This window comes from Taudactylus pleione, unplaced genomic scaffold, assembly GCF_031769625.1.
Source record: "Taudactylus pleione unplaced genomic scaffold, aTauple2 ptg000571l, whole genome shotgun sequence".
NCBI classification, from domain to species: domain Eukaryota; kingdom Metazoa; phylum Chordata; class Amphibia; order Anura; family Myobatrachidae; genus Taudactylus; species Taudactylus pleione.
Window position 1 is genome coordinate 1,798,040 of NW_028284973.1, and position 13,518 is coordinate 1,811,557.

Sequence of the window (13,518 nt, forward strand, 5' to 3'; positions counted from 1 at the left end):
ACTACCATCTCATCAGGCACTACTACCATCTCATCAGGCACTACTACATCTCATTAGGCTCTACTACCATCTCATTAGGCGCTGCTACCATCACATCAGGTGCTACTATCATCTCATTAGGCGCTACTACCATCTCATCAGCCGCTACTACCATCTCATTAGGTGCTACTACCACCTCATCAGCCTCTACTACCATCTCATCAGGTGCTACTATCATCTCATTAGGTGCTACTACCATCTCATCAGCTGCTACTACCATCTCATTAGGTGCTACTACCACCTCATCAGCCTCTACTACCATCTCATCAGGTGCTACTATCATCTCATTAGGTGCTACTACCATCTCTTCAGCTGCTACTACCATCTCATTAGGTGCTACTACCACCTCATCAGCCTCTACTACCATCTCATCAGGTGCTACTATCATCTCATTAGGCTTTACTACCATCTCATCAGGTGCTACTACCATCTCATTAGGCTCTACCATCTGATCAGGCACTACTACCATCTCATTAGGTGCTACAACTGTCTCATTAAGTGCTTCTACTGTCTCATTAGGTGCTACTACTGTCTCATTAGTCGCTACTATCATCTCATCAGCCGCTACTACCATCTCATTAGGTGCTACTATCATCTCTTCAGGTGCTACTACCATCTCATTTGGTGCTACTACCATCTCATCAGCCTCTACTACCATCTCATCAGCCGCTACTACCATCTCATTAGGCGCTACTACCATCTCATCAGGTGTTACTACCATCTCATTAGGTGCTACTACTGTCTCATTAGGCGCTGCTATCATCTCATCAACCTCTACTACTATCTCATCAGGTGCAACTTTCATCTCAGGCTCTACTACCATCTCATCAGGCGCTACTACCATCCCCTCAAGCGCTACTACCATCTCATTAGGTGCTATTACTGTCTGATTAAGGGTTTCTACTTTCTCATTAGGTACTACTACCATCCCCTCAGGCACTACTACCATCTCATTCATTGCTACCATCACATGAGGCACTTTTACCATCTCATTGACATTAACTTACTATCTCTATCCTAAAATTCTGCTCTATTGACTTTGTATCACATAATGCAAGCTTGTAGTCTTTTGTATTATATATTATTATTTTTTTTAGAAACTTAAATATATGAGATATGAGATATGGAATAACGTAGCGATAAAACATGTTATTTTCCTCAGGCTGGCGGGGTGGCCTCTGGCTTCACACATGCAATTACCAATGACCTCTCTGCACGCAGAATTCTACACATTAAAGGGAGGAGGGTGATCCGGGCTACAGAAGTCCCTTTTAACTGGTCCAGCTTCAACAATGGAGACTGTTTCATTATTGACGTTGGAGCTGTGAGTATATGTGCGGCAATTCACCACTGAAGGTGTCAGCTCTGTAGCAAACATATGATATGTTGACCAGAAGTTAAATTGAGGCTATTGTGTATCTGTTTTGCTATCACTGCCGTCGATTTTCCTTTCTTGTTGTGTATCACAGAAATAATTCCGAAGTTTAGATATATTTAGCACTTTAGTAAATAGGTCATACACCAAATTCACCATAGGCTGTTGTAAGATTATAAATTAAAAAGTAAAAAAAAAACTTGCTGAACATGAACAGTAAGTAACACAGTAACCCACGCATAATAATATCGTACGTCATAGTAACACTGTAACCCACGCATAATAATATCGTACGTCATGCCTGCCAACCCTCCCTCATTGTCAGGGAGACTCTCTGAAATAGTAACAATCTCCCTGTCTCCCTGAAGAGTCTGACAATCTCCCTGATTGCACCTTACCCCCATTATATAGCTGTTATATTAAAAATAAAAACAGAGATATATACATTCAAATGAGATCCCTGCTTTGGTTATACAGTACGCAGCAGTGGCTCCTGCCCTCTTACCTGAGGGGGGCTGTCGGTGCTGCTGGTCGGTCTGTGGCAGGTCGGGTCCCGGCATCTGCGCAATAGATCTGGTAGGCGCCAGGACCGGCGCATGAGCGGCGGAGGCACCGCGCATGTGCATGACACCGGATTTTGAGGGCTGCTTTTGCTACAGACCCGAGAAGCCGTGTAGGGCTGCCTGAAAGGCAGAGCAGCGGCTTCCACTGTGATTAGCCGCTTTCTGCTAATCGCAGCCCAGACTGGCAATCCCAGGAGAAGTTGATATACCCTGGGGCTGCCTGTCCTATGTGTGAGTGGCAGGTGGTGCTTACAATGGGAAGTCACTGACTGCACTGGCTCACTGAAGTGAAGGATTTAAAATCCGTTATTGGTTATAAGGCACAATGGCCCTCATTCAGAGCCACTCGCTAGCGGCAGTACGCTCGTTCCGAGCGATGTTCGCACATCTGCGCATGCGTACGGATCGTTCTACGCATGCGCGTGTGCATAATTAATACAGCAGCGTCATTGACCACGTCACTGGGTTATTTTATAGCCAGAACTGCTCGCAAGATTGTGGTAGCAAAAACCAACCACAAGAATAGCGAGCAGTTCATACGCTGGTCGATGTACTCGATTAATCTAATAAATAGCGGACATGACGTATGGTGCGAGCGGCCAGGGGGCGTTTTTAACAAATAAACGAGCGTATGTTTTGCTCGCTCGTTCAGACTTAGAGGTGTGAACAGACTGCAATTTGCGAACGGATCATTTGAATAGCCACCCCTTGTTTTTGAACGAACGACCGCAAATAGCGAACGGCTCTGAATCAGGCCCAATGATCCCAATGATCCCAATGGCTACATGCAATTTCTGAAAAGTATCAGTGTGTTTGCATGAACAAATAGATCTTACTGACTGCTTTTGAACTCGTCTACTTTTGAATGTAAGTCAATTTTATGAGACACCTCACTGTTTTAGCAGTACACGTCCACTTTACCGCCGAGCTCATAGGTGTTACTTTCACAATCTCCCTGAAATGCTTTTTCAAAAGTAGTGTGTTGTACGTGCTTTTCAAGTATGTTAATGGGGGCAAAGTTATCCGCATAAACATATAACAGATACTACAGTACTTATACAGATCAAAAATGTAACTGTGAGATAAAGAAGTTAATAGCATAACTCGATAATCTGTTAAAGAAATTGCTATGTGTTTCCTTATTGCTTTAAGTCATAAATAATATAGTAAAAGATAAAGACAACAGCAGAATTTATAAGTATGTACTATGTAGCGGTCACATATAATTGTAGCAGCAAGTCGGGAGACAATTGTGACATAAAATCTAAATAGTGAATTAAAACTCATGTGGGCAGCGGTAGGTATTCTGAGTAGAGATGTGCACCGACCCCCTCACCTCCTTGTTTTGATTTTCGGTTTTGGTTTTGGATCTGGATTTTTTTCTAAAAAAATCATAAAAACAGCTAAAATCACATAAAATGGGCCTGTTTTTTCAGTAATATTAACCTCAATAACATTTATTTCCACTCGTTTCCAGTCAATTTTGACCACCTCACAGCTCATTATATTGTTTTCATCCAGTTTAGGCCCAAAATTTGCACCAAGCTAGCTGGCTGACTAAGGTAAGCGGCAGCAGTGGGCAGTACAAACACGTGGCAGTTCAACTTCCAACATGGCACATCAGGAAACAAATGTTTTTATTATTCAAGAGAGGCCTGAGGGAGTTGGAGTATGTATGTAGTTGAAGGTACAGCAGGGACAGGAAGGGTTGATTGGTAGTAAATTTTATTTAATTTTTTGATTCTGAAGAAAATTTATGAGGGAGAAGGGGAGGGGAGGAGGCATTTACAAAAATATATTTTACTCATTCACATCAATCCTTGCCCCAGAAGAGTCCTTGAGTGCCATGCCTGCTGCTGCTGGGAGAGGATTTTCTCATCCCAGAAGGGGACCATGAAGACTTCTAGTAGTGCTTTTAACATGAAAAAGCATTTCCCAACCTGTACAGGGACATTAAAAAAACATAGTTAGTTAGTGGCCTCAAAGTGCCACTTAACCAGCACAGATATGTGGACAAGCGTAAGATCTATGATTTAAGGCAGGGGTAGCCAACCCTGGTCCTCGAGAGCTACCAACAGTGCATGTTTTCCAGGTCTCACAGAATCACAACTGTAATAAATAATTACCTCCACCTGTGGATCTTTTCAAATGTGGTGCTGAGTAATAAATGCACCTGTGCACCTGCATGGTGGTCTGGAAAACGTGAACTGTTAGTAGCTCTCGAGGACCGAGGTTGGCTACCCCTGATTTAAGGCCTTATGTTGTGTCTTTCTAGAGAATCCTGCGCCTGCTTCTGCGGCTAGGAGTGGATTTTCATCCCAGAAGGGGACCAGGAAGAGTGCTTTCCAAAAACAATTGACTTAAATAATCCTTTGCAAACCTTCTGTAAAGGTATTTCCCAACCTGTACAAGGACATAAAAAAAAACATAGTTAGTTAGTTAGTGGCCTTCAAACTGCCGTTGTTCCAACTGTCCACTTAACCAGATCAGATATGTGAACAAGTGGAACAGAGCATTAAATGCAACATTTCAGATTTCAGGTTTAACTCTTACGTTGTGTCTTTTTTGGGAATTCTTGATCGCCATGCCTACTTGCTGGGAGTGGATTTTCATCCCAGAAGGGATGAAGACATTGGGTCTCATTCAGACCCGGTCGCAAGCACCGATGCGCTCGCAACCGGGTCGATGGTTAGCCCTGCGCACGTGCAGCGGCCGCACTGCGCGTGCACAAGCCCTGGAGTGAGAGAGAAACTCTCTAGCTCTGGAGCTCGCTACCAAAGGGACGGCTGTCAATGTTGATCGACAGCTCGCCCCGTTTGGTAGGCGGGCCGGGGGGGATGGCTGAACAATCGGAGGCGTTCCTTTCGGAACGCATGCCGTTTGTGGGCGACCGCACTGGCATCATCAATTATGTCAGTGGGGAGCTTCCTGCTCGATCAGAGCAGGAAGTTCCCTGGGGCTTGCGGTTAACGAGACCCAACCTTAGGGTCTCGTCGTAAGCCCCGATGGTCGCGATGGTCTTGACCATCGCAACCATCACCCTGGTCGCTAGCTAAGCTGTGGGTGGTAACCCACAGCTTAGCTTGTGACCAGGAGGCCACACTAAAAAAAAGATGCGCCCGCCCTCATTCAGAGAGAGCGATCGCTTCTTGCGACCACCTCTGAATGAGGGCCATTGTTTTTTCTTCCCAACAGACACAGATCTGAAGAGAAAGAGATACATGTAAATAACTACTGGCAGGAAAAAGAGGCAATTTGGGGGTAATTTTAGTTTTACTAAAGTTTCTAAAATAAAAAGTGTTCATGTTGCCCATAGCAACCAAATTGTAGTTACCATTTCTCTATTGCATTCTACAAAATGATAGACAGGATCTGATTGGTTGCTATGGGCAACATGAACACTTTTCATATTTAGAAACTTTAGTAAATAAATATACCCCTTGAAGGCCATTACACAAAAAAACTGCCTTTGCTTTACTTGAGCTGTCCACCTTCCAGTGTGTACTTGCTCAGAGTTTTCACACAGCCGAGAACCTTGTCAGTGATCGGCCTGAGACTACTTCCCCAAAATGTTGAAAAGATGACGTCCATCAAAATGAAATACAAAATTCTACGAGAAAGACCTTTACCGTCAAACGTGCAAAAATTACACAGGCTCCTGTAATGGTGGATTCCAGCGGGGCCAAAGTAATATTGTGTGAAGAAGATGATGTATACATCACCCCAGATTATACCATCACCCAAGCCTATATCGTCACCCTATCCTGTGTTGTGTATAAATTACAGCTGTGCTCCCTGTTAGATTGGGGATTCATTGTCCACTTTAGTGGATGTGAGCTCCATTTAGTCCATATCGCCACCAGACCCCCTACATATCTTCTGACCTGGGCTACAGGAGAAGCAGCTGCACTCTGGAATACGGTTGCATGGAGTTGCCCCTCTGACTCACTGAAAGTCAGGTAGAGGGGCCCAGGGTAGGGAGTAGGGACACTATAATCAGAGAACGCAGTTTAGCTGCTTTATTCCATTTTTTACACCATATCCTCTAGTTTCACCTTTGAAAATGTTTATGCACAACTCAGCAGAGGTGTTTGTGATGCCATGTCTAACGCGCACACACACACAGAAAAAAAAAACACATTGATTGACTGATTGATTGATTGAATTAATTTTTTTTTCCACTTGGGAGGGAGCACCTGAACGAGGCAGCAGTCTCTTGATAAACGACAGAGGCAGCACAGCTCCCCTGCGCACCTACGTTGATGAAAGGTGTGGCTAACACGCACACAATTTTTTTTAATTTTACTTTCACAGTAGGGGTGAAGAACACCCCTTATGGACAGAGCACTCCCTGGACAACACAGCAGAACAGCCAGCCTCTATGGACAACAGCCAGCCAACCCCTATGTTCAGGACAACAGCCAGCCCCTATATTATGGACAACAGCCGGCCAGCCCCTATGGACTACAGCCACCCAGCCCCTATGGACAGGACAACAGCCAGCCAGCCCCTATATATGGACAACAGACAGCCAGCCCCTATGGATGGACAGGACAACCTCAGTCACAACAACAGCCAGCCAGCCCCTATATGGACAACAGCCAGCCCCTATGGACATTAAGCAACACAACTGTAGCCAGCCCTAGTATGCAGAGCAGCACAGCACAGCTCCCAGCTCCCTCCCTCTTCACTCTCCACAGCCGGAATGAAAAATGGCGGCGATCGCGGGACCTTTATAGGATCCAAAACCCACGAGAATCCGACAGCAGCATGATGACGTTTTGCCTCGATATCAGATCCGAGCCAGGCGGGAAAACCCGAGCCAACTCAGATCTGATTCGGATCCCCTAAGTTCGGGTGGGTTCGGTTCTCAGTGAACCGAACCCGCTCATCCCTAATTCTGAGGTTTACCTGCTAATATGGAACCACAAGTTACAGCATACCCCGCCCACTCCTGGTCTACAGGAAGCACTTGAATTTGATGTTCCACAACAGCTAGAGAGACACCAGTCGCATCAGTCTGATGTTCTAAGTGCATCAGATATCTCTAGACAGTTTAGTACTCTGGGTGAGAGACAAGACGAGAAATGTGTGGTTCGAACTTTGGGGTTCAAAGTCGAATCAAGACCAAAACACTGGAGTCCACGCACATCTCTAGACAACACTGGCAATAATCCCCCTCTCCTCCCCTCTTCCACTTTAGGAAGTGGGGAGGAGAGGGGGCAGTGAATATGAGAAAACAGATTTTGAATGGTAAATTTACAAAGACTCATGTCTGTCCAGGTATTAAACACACCTGACATTGCCTAGACACATGTGAGTTTGTCTCAGAGAAGCTCACAAATTTACTAAGAATTGTGTTTGACTGAATCGTGTCTATCGATGGTGTATGCAATCGTGTCAGACTGAACACAATGGAGCTGCCTGTGAGCAGCGTGTTTAGCAGAAGCATACACAGATCACTGTGCTGGTACTTGAAGACAGGGCTGCCAAGAGTCGGGTTGGGCCTGAGTGAAAGGGCGTGGCCTATTCACAGGAGGCGTGGCCACATCCCCTTAAGAAAAATGAAAGAGAAAAAAAACATAGTTACAGCGCTGCGCGCTTGGGAGGGGGCGCTGTGTGCCCCTCAGCCAGCACAAATCCAGGGGGGGCATAATCAAGTTGATTGCTCCCCCCCACAGGCAGAAGCTATACAGCAGCAAGCAGTCTCCCTTTGCAGCCCAGCACACAACAGCGTGTGCTGGGCCCGGGCCCTCCAGCAAGCATAATTAGTATCCACCCCCCCCACTCGGCACCCATGCTTGGAGAACCACAAGTACCAGCATGCAGAGCATTATGGGCCCGCTGGTGCTTGCAGTCCCCCTGTTAAAGAAATATTAAAATAAAAACAGTACACACATGCCAAATGTTTTATTATTTTATTACACTCACTCACATTTCCCCGCAATCACACTACATACTTACCTTGTCACTTGCACCGGTCGGTCCCCATGTCCATTAGCATCCCAGGCATAGCTCTGTCCTCTTCTCCAGTAGCATCCTTGGGTAAGAAAATAACAAACTGAATCCCGATCCTGACGGCCATAGCAGCTCTATATATACATACAGTGCTGCTCGCGAAAGTGACAGAACCCACATGTGTTCCTGCACTTGGAGACCCACCAGCCATTCAGCAGCCGCTACCATGGGAACAGACTGCTGATTGGCTGTAAGTGACTGTCTCTTATAAAATCAGCAGGCTGATTGGCTGGCAGAGCTCCAAGTGCATGAATAAATACACGTGGGTCCTGTCACTTTTGCCAGCACCACTGTATGTACAGTATGCTAGGTGCAAGAGACCTGTCAGAAACATGCTTTACAGCCTTGTATGCACAACTCAGAATTGTATGTAGCTTTACATACATGCCCACGACACTCCCATGCCGGCATAAGGGGGCTTTATAATGCCATTCTCATTTAATCAGGGCTAAATGACGCTACTCGCCTGCCCACACGCAGTGGTCTCCTGCATCTCTGGGAACTCTTCTGGAGGTGCCAGAAAAGTTGTAGGTAATACATTTTTGGGGGTATTCTATTTTTGAGCTTGCTGCAATAAAGTCCTGTATTATCACATCAGTTTCTGCCTCAGCTCTTTAGTTTGTGAAAGTCTTAGAGTTTTGATGCACCATTATAATCAAATCCCAGTTCCTTAATGCTACTTTCACAGGAAATTTACTAAACAATAGTTCTGCAAAACCATTTTTTGCCATTATTCCAGAGGATCTGAAAGTCAAAACATTTTAATAAAATCAGAGGGTTTGACCTGTAAAACTGCCGTCAGTCTGCAGCAAAGTCTGTTAGCTTCATAGCGCAGGTGAAATCAACACTTGGTAAAAAATAGCCCTTTTACATAGATTATTTACTAATAGCAACGTTACACAGGGCCTGATTCAGCAAGGATCGCTGATTCGATCACGGCAGCAAGCGCGTACGCAGTTTTGCTGCACAATTATGCAAATGACTGCAATCGCAATTCCGCCGCAGCATAACATAATGACGCCCACTTCCCTTTACTCACATCCATAGTACCTTGCAAGTCTGCAAAAACATCGGTACCATCGGAGCCTCACGAACAATTAAGGCAGGTCAGACCTCACTCACAAACTGCTAAACTTCCTGTCGGTATCTAGAGCTCAGGCTGCGTATGCCGTCACAGGGGCTTAATTATACACGCCCCTGTAACTGCGTACAAACGCACTGACACGCTTGCGTTCGCTCGATCACCCCCCGTCACCACCCACAAACGGTACTTCCTGTCAATCACTCTGCAATAGATCTACGTACACACTGTGATCTCATTTCCGATCGCAGTGGCTAGTTCGCGCACTGCGATGCATATGCAGATCCCAAAAATCGTCCGACTGCGTGCGTCTTAGCACTTGCCATCCTTGCTGGATCAGGCCCACAGAAAGGAAAGCGTACTTGCAGTTTGTGGGGGAATAATCAACACTGTTTCTCATTGGAGAGTTTTGTGAATGAAGAATCTCCATCTAATGCAAGTAATAAATTCATTCAGCAGGAAGGCTGATGAATCTTTAATAAATCTTGCTTCAAAAGGAAGCTTTAGAATTTCTCTCTATAGAGTTCAATTTAGTAAAATGTTTTTATTCTCTTCATTTATATTGACCACACTGTGCTTAAGGGGGAGATGTATCATCGGCGAAAATGCGGTAAAACCCCCGAAAATGCAGTTTTCGGGGGTTTTACCGCATTCCCCGTATGTATTAAGCAGCAGAATGCAGCGCGTCGCTAGGTAACGCCACCTTCAGGTGGCGTTACCCAATAGAAGCCTATGGGCTTCTTAGCGCGACGCTCGGGGCTGGGAGGGATCGCGGCATGCGCAGAAGGACTTCTGGGTGTTAAACCCGGAAGTCCCTCTGCCCGGCAGCATCGCAAAGGACAGCTCTCATCGAGAGAGCTGTTCTTTGCGATATTCTTGGTACATACCACGGTAATTAACCGCGGTATGTACGTGAAGTCAAGGGGGATGTACCGCATCGGCGATGTCGCCGATGATACATCTCCCCCTAAGTGTGAGCCAGGCCCGATACCCTAACTCCCTGATTTAGACTCAGAGGTTAGTTCAATGAATCTATGGTTGTATTGTAGAACTAGCCCAAGACCCTCTGCCCAGGATGTGATGTCGTTATAAGGTCATTTTTCTTTTTTCACGCTGTAGGAAATTTATCAATGGTGCGGGGAAAAATGCAACAAGTACGAACGTCTCAAAGCCTCACAAGTTGCCACCAGCATTCTTGACAGCGAAAGAAAAGGAAGAGCTAAACTAAATGTTGTGGAAGACGGAAATGAGCCAAGCAACCTTATACAGGTGACGCCTTAATGAGTATTTGCCAGCGATATTGTTTTGTGGTATGATATGCAATTTACTAGTAGAAACCAAATAGTTACAAAACTATATATATATATATATATATATATATATATATATATATACACGAGTAGTAGGTAGAAATATTTAATACTGCGCATGCACATGAAAAATGTGTATGTCTAGCAGGGGCATATTAAGAGGAGGCCCGCGTGCAATCTCCGTCTGGACCCCCTAGTCTCTAGATGGCAGTGCAGTAGAATCTGAGCACTAGGATCATAGAGTCTATTGTGCATGCACAGGTCTCCAGGGAATTGGGGAGGCCTGTGCATGTAAACCGCGGGCTATTTCATTTGGCCCTTAAGCTGAATGGGGAGGGAAGGGGATTAAAGCGCAGGGTACAAATATTAAAGGTCTGTACTTGCTCCCTTTGTTGTAGCCCAGACAGACATCCAGTCATTAGCATAAGCGGATCATCCATTAGGTTATGCAACCTAGGCCCCTGCTTAGGGCACAGGGGCCACTGAGGGGTCAGGATTACACTATCTGTTTATAAGTGGGGTGTTAATGACAAAAGCAGGGGGAACACGTGGACCCTAAATCAGTTTCTTGCCTAGGTCCCCAGGACTCTGTCCAGGAGGAGTTCTGTATCTGTTGATTGACCTCTATATATATTTCACTTTTTTTTTTTTTTAATAAAGTGTGTATCACTCCCCCATAGTACTACCAGCACTAGCTTGCATAGCCTAGGTTGGTCTTGGCAAAATGGAGGAAGGTAAGGGTCTCCTGAAAATTCAGATACCAGCGCTAGGCTGTGATAGGCAGGTGCTGGTAGTGCTAGATTAAAACCTCTGATGGAGGGCAGGATCTAGATCTGTGGGCGGGCAGACAGGGTATCACAGCTTTGGCACCTGCTTTTGAGATTCACACTAAACTCATTACACTCTTTCAGGAGAACACAAAAGATATACATTTTATAAAATTGCTCATTTTCTGCTACGGTTATTTCTGTAAAAACCTATAAGGTAAGCATTCCATCGCTGTGGTTCTCCGTGGCCCAAGTCACCACAGCGCCCATCTTCAAAATGTAAGAGTAAATAAATAGTACATATTGATTCAGGCTTATTCAAATGTTAATAATTCGAAAATAGTAAATTATTATTATTACACCATAAATAAATGTGATATCACAGTTGATGCTACTATATGTATAAATGCCTGGAACGATATCTTGCGCCAATCCTGACTTCCTGTATTTTAATTTCCCTAGTAACATGGACCCAGCGTTGGCCGAGTCTCCTAAGCATGTCCCTGTCTCGGTCCCTGTAATACTTACCTGTGTCAGCGCAGGGTTCTCCTCTGCTGGCCTGTCCCCTCTCTCCTCTACGCAGTGAGAGCCATTGGCAGAGAGGGGAGGTGGGGGCAGCTTCAATTGCACATGTCCATCCTAGGACATGCTATTCTCCATTATGAAATAGATCCTTTTATCTTACAGTACAACACTGTCCTTTCAATTTCCAAATAAACAAACTTCAATTCGATAATGTCCAGCTAGTGTTCGAAGCTGATGCTCCTTTGCTACATTCATGATTTTGCCATCTACTTCAAAGACTAAATTGACATCATTCAACAATATATTTCCTCATGCTGGATGCGTCACACAATACCCACCTTTCCCTACAGTCTCCAATACACCCACAAGGACTCTTTCCCCAGTAATAAAGGACAAAGGTCCTCATTCAGAGGCGGTCGCAAGAAGCGATCGCTCTCTCTGAATGAGGGCGGGCGCTTCTTTTTTTTAGTGCGGCCTCCTGGTTGCTAGCTAAGCTGTGGGTTACCACCCACAGCTTAGCGACCGACCAGGTTAATGGTCGCGATGTTCCGGACCATCGCGACCATCGGGGCTTGCGATGAGACCCTAAGGTTGGGTCTCGGCAACCGTAAGCCCCAGGGAGCTTCCTGCTCTGATCGAGCTGGAAGCTCCCCACTGACATAACTGCTGATGTCAGTGCGGCCGCCCACAAAACGGCAAGCGTTCCATTAGGAACACCTCCGTTTGAGTAGCCACCCCCCGCCCCGCCTACAAAATGGGCCGAGCTGTCGATCAACATCGACAGCCGGCCCTTTTGTTGAGAGCTCCGGAGCTTGCGCACGCGCAGTGCGGCCGCTGTGCGTGCACGGGACCAAAACATCGACCCGGTTGCGAACGCTCAGCGCTTGCGACTGGGTCTGAATGCGGTCCAAAGTCTCTCCACTTATCTCATCATCTCACCCTACAACCTGCTCAATCCATCCTGTTCCTTCAGAGCGTCTTTGCTTCCTCTCCCTCACTGCATGCCCATCTCTCTAGCTCACTCTCCAGTGGCACATTCCCTTCCTCCTTTAAACAAGTTCTCATACACCAATCCTGAAGAAACCATCTCTCAAACAAGCCTTTCTCTTCCACTACCACCCTATCTCTCTCCTCCCATTTGCAATCACATTTCCCACTTTCTCTCTTCTTACTCCCTTCTTCCACCAGCATTCCAAACACACTTCTTTTGATCTTCACTTCCTACCAGCTACTTCATTGTTTCTACATATGGCACATCCTCCTCTCTACTAGGTGTAGGGATCCCAGAAGGCACTGTTTGAGGCCATCAGATTTTTTTCTCAATACCCACCTCTTCCTTTGGTGAACTAATTTTCTTATTCCGCCCCCAGTACCCCCTCTCTATGTTGAGGACACCTTCATTGACCTCTCCGCTCCTGACCTAGGTAACCAACTGTCTCTCTGCTATATCCACATGGACTGGGCTGGTTCTAGACCAAGTGGAGCACCCTGCCAAAAATGTCCAATGGCGCTACCCACCCCCCTTCCAAAAATAAACATATCTTAGGTAACCATATAATGTGATATCCGGTTTTTCCATTGCAAACTACAATTGTGGACATCATCTGATTATTTACAGCCCATGACATTATTGAGGTCACTCATAGTGTTTAAGAGTTCAGGTTTAGGGAGAAAGCTGTAAGCATATGAGTATGTCCTCTCACTAAGAAACATGGGCCTAAAGGCCATGTTCTATTGAAGATGAAAACATTAGGGCGGGATGCAACAATGTGAGAAATGTGGTCAAACCCTGAATGCGCTTGGATGAGGTGGGTAACTCCATCTTCAGATGGTGTTACCC

The 13,518-nt window shown here is 45.7% G+C and overlaps 1 protein-coding gene across 2 annotated transcripts in view; it reads left to right on the forward strand.

The window, feature by feature from the left end:
• Nucleotides 1–13,518, forward strand: part of LOC148481630 (scinderin-like) — a 177,003-nt gene that overhangs the window by 10,968 nt on the left and 152,517 nt on the right. For both annotated transcript variants that reach the window (XM_088453140.1, XM_088453139.1), the window contains exons 3-4: nt 1,202–1,363; nt 10,196–10,345. In XM_088453140.1, coding sequence (XP_088309266.1) covers nt 1,202–1,363; nt 10,196–10,345 — 312 coding nt within the window. The remainder of the gene's footprint in view (nt 1–1,201; nt 1,364–10,195; nt 10,346–13,518) is intronic.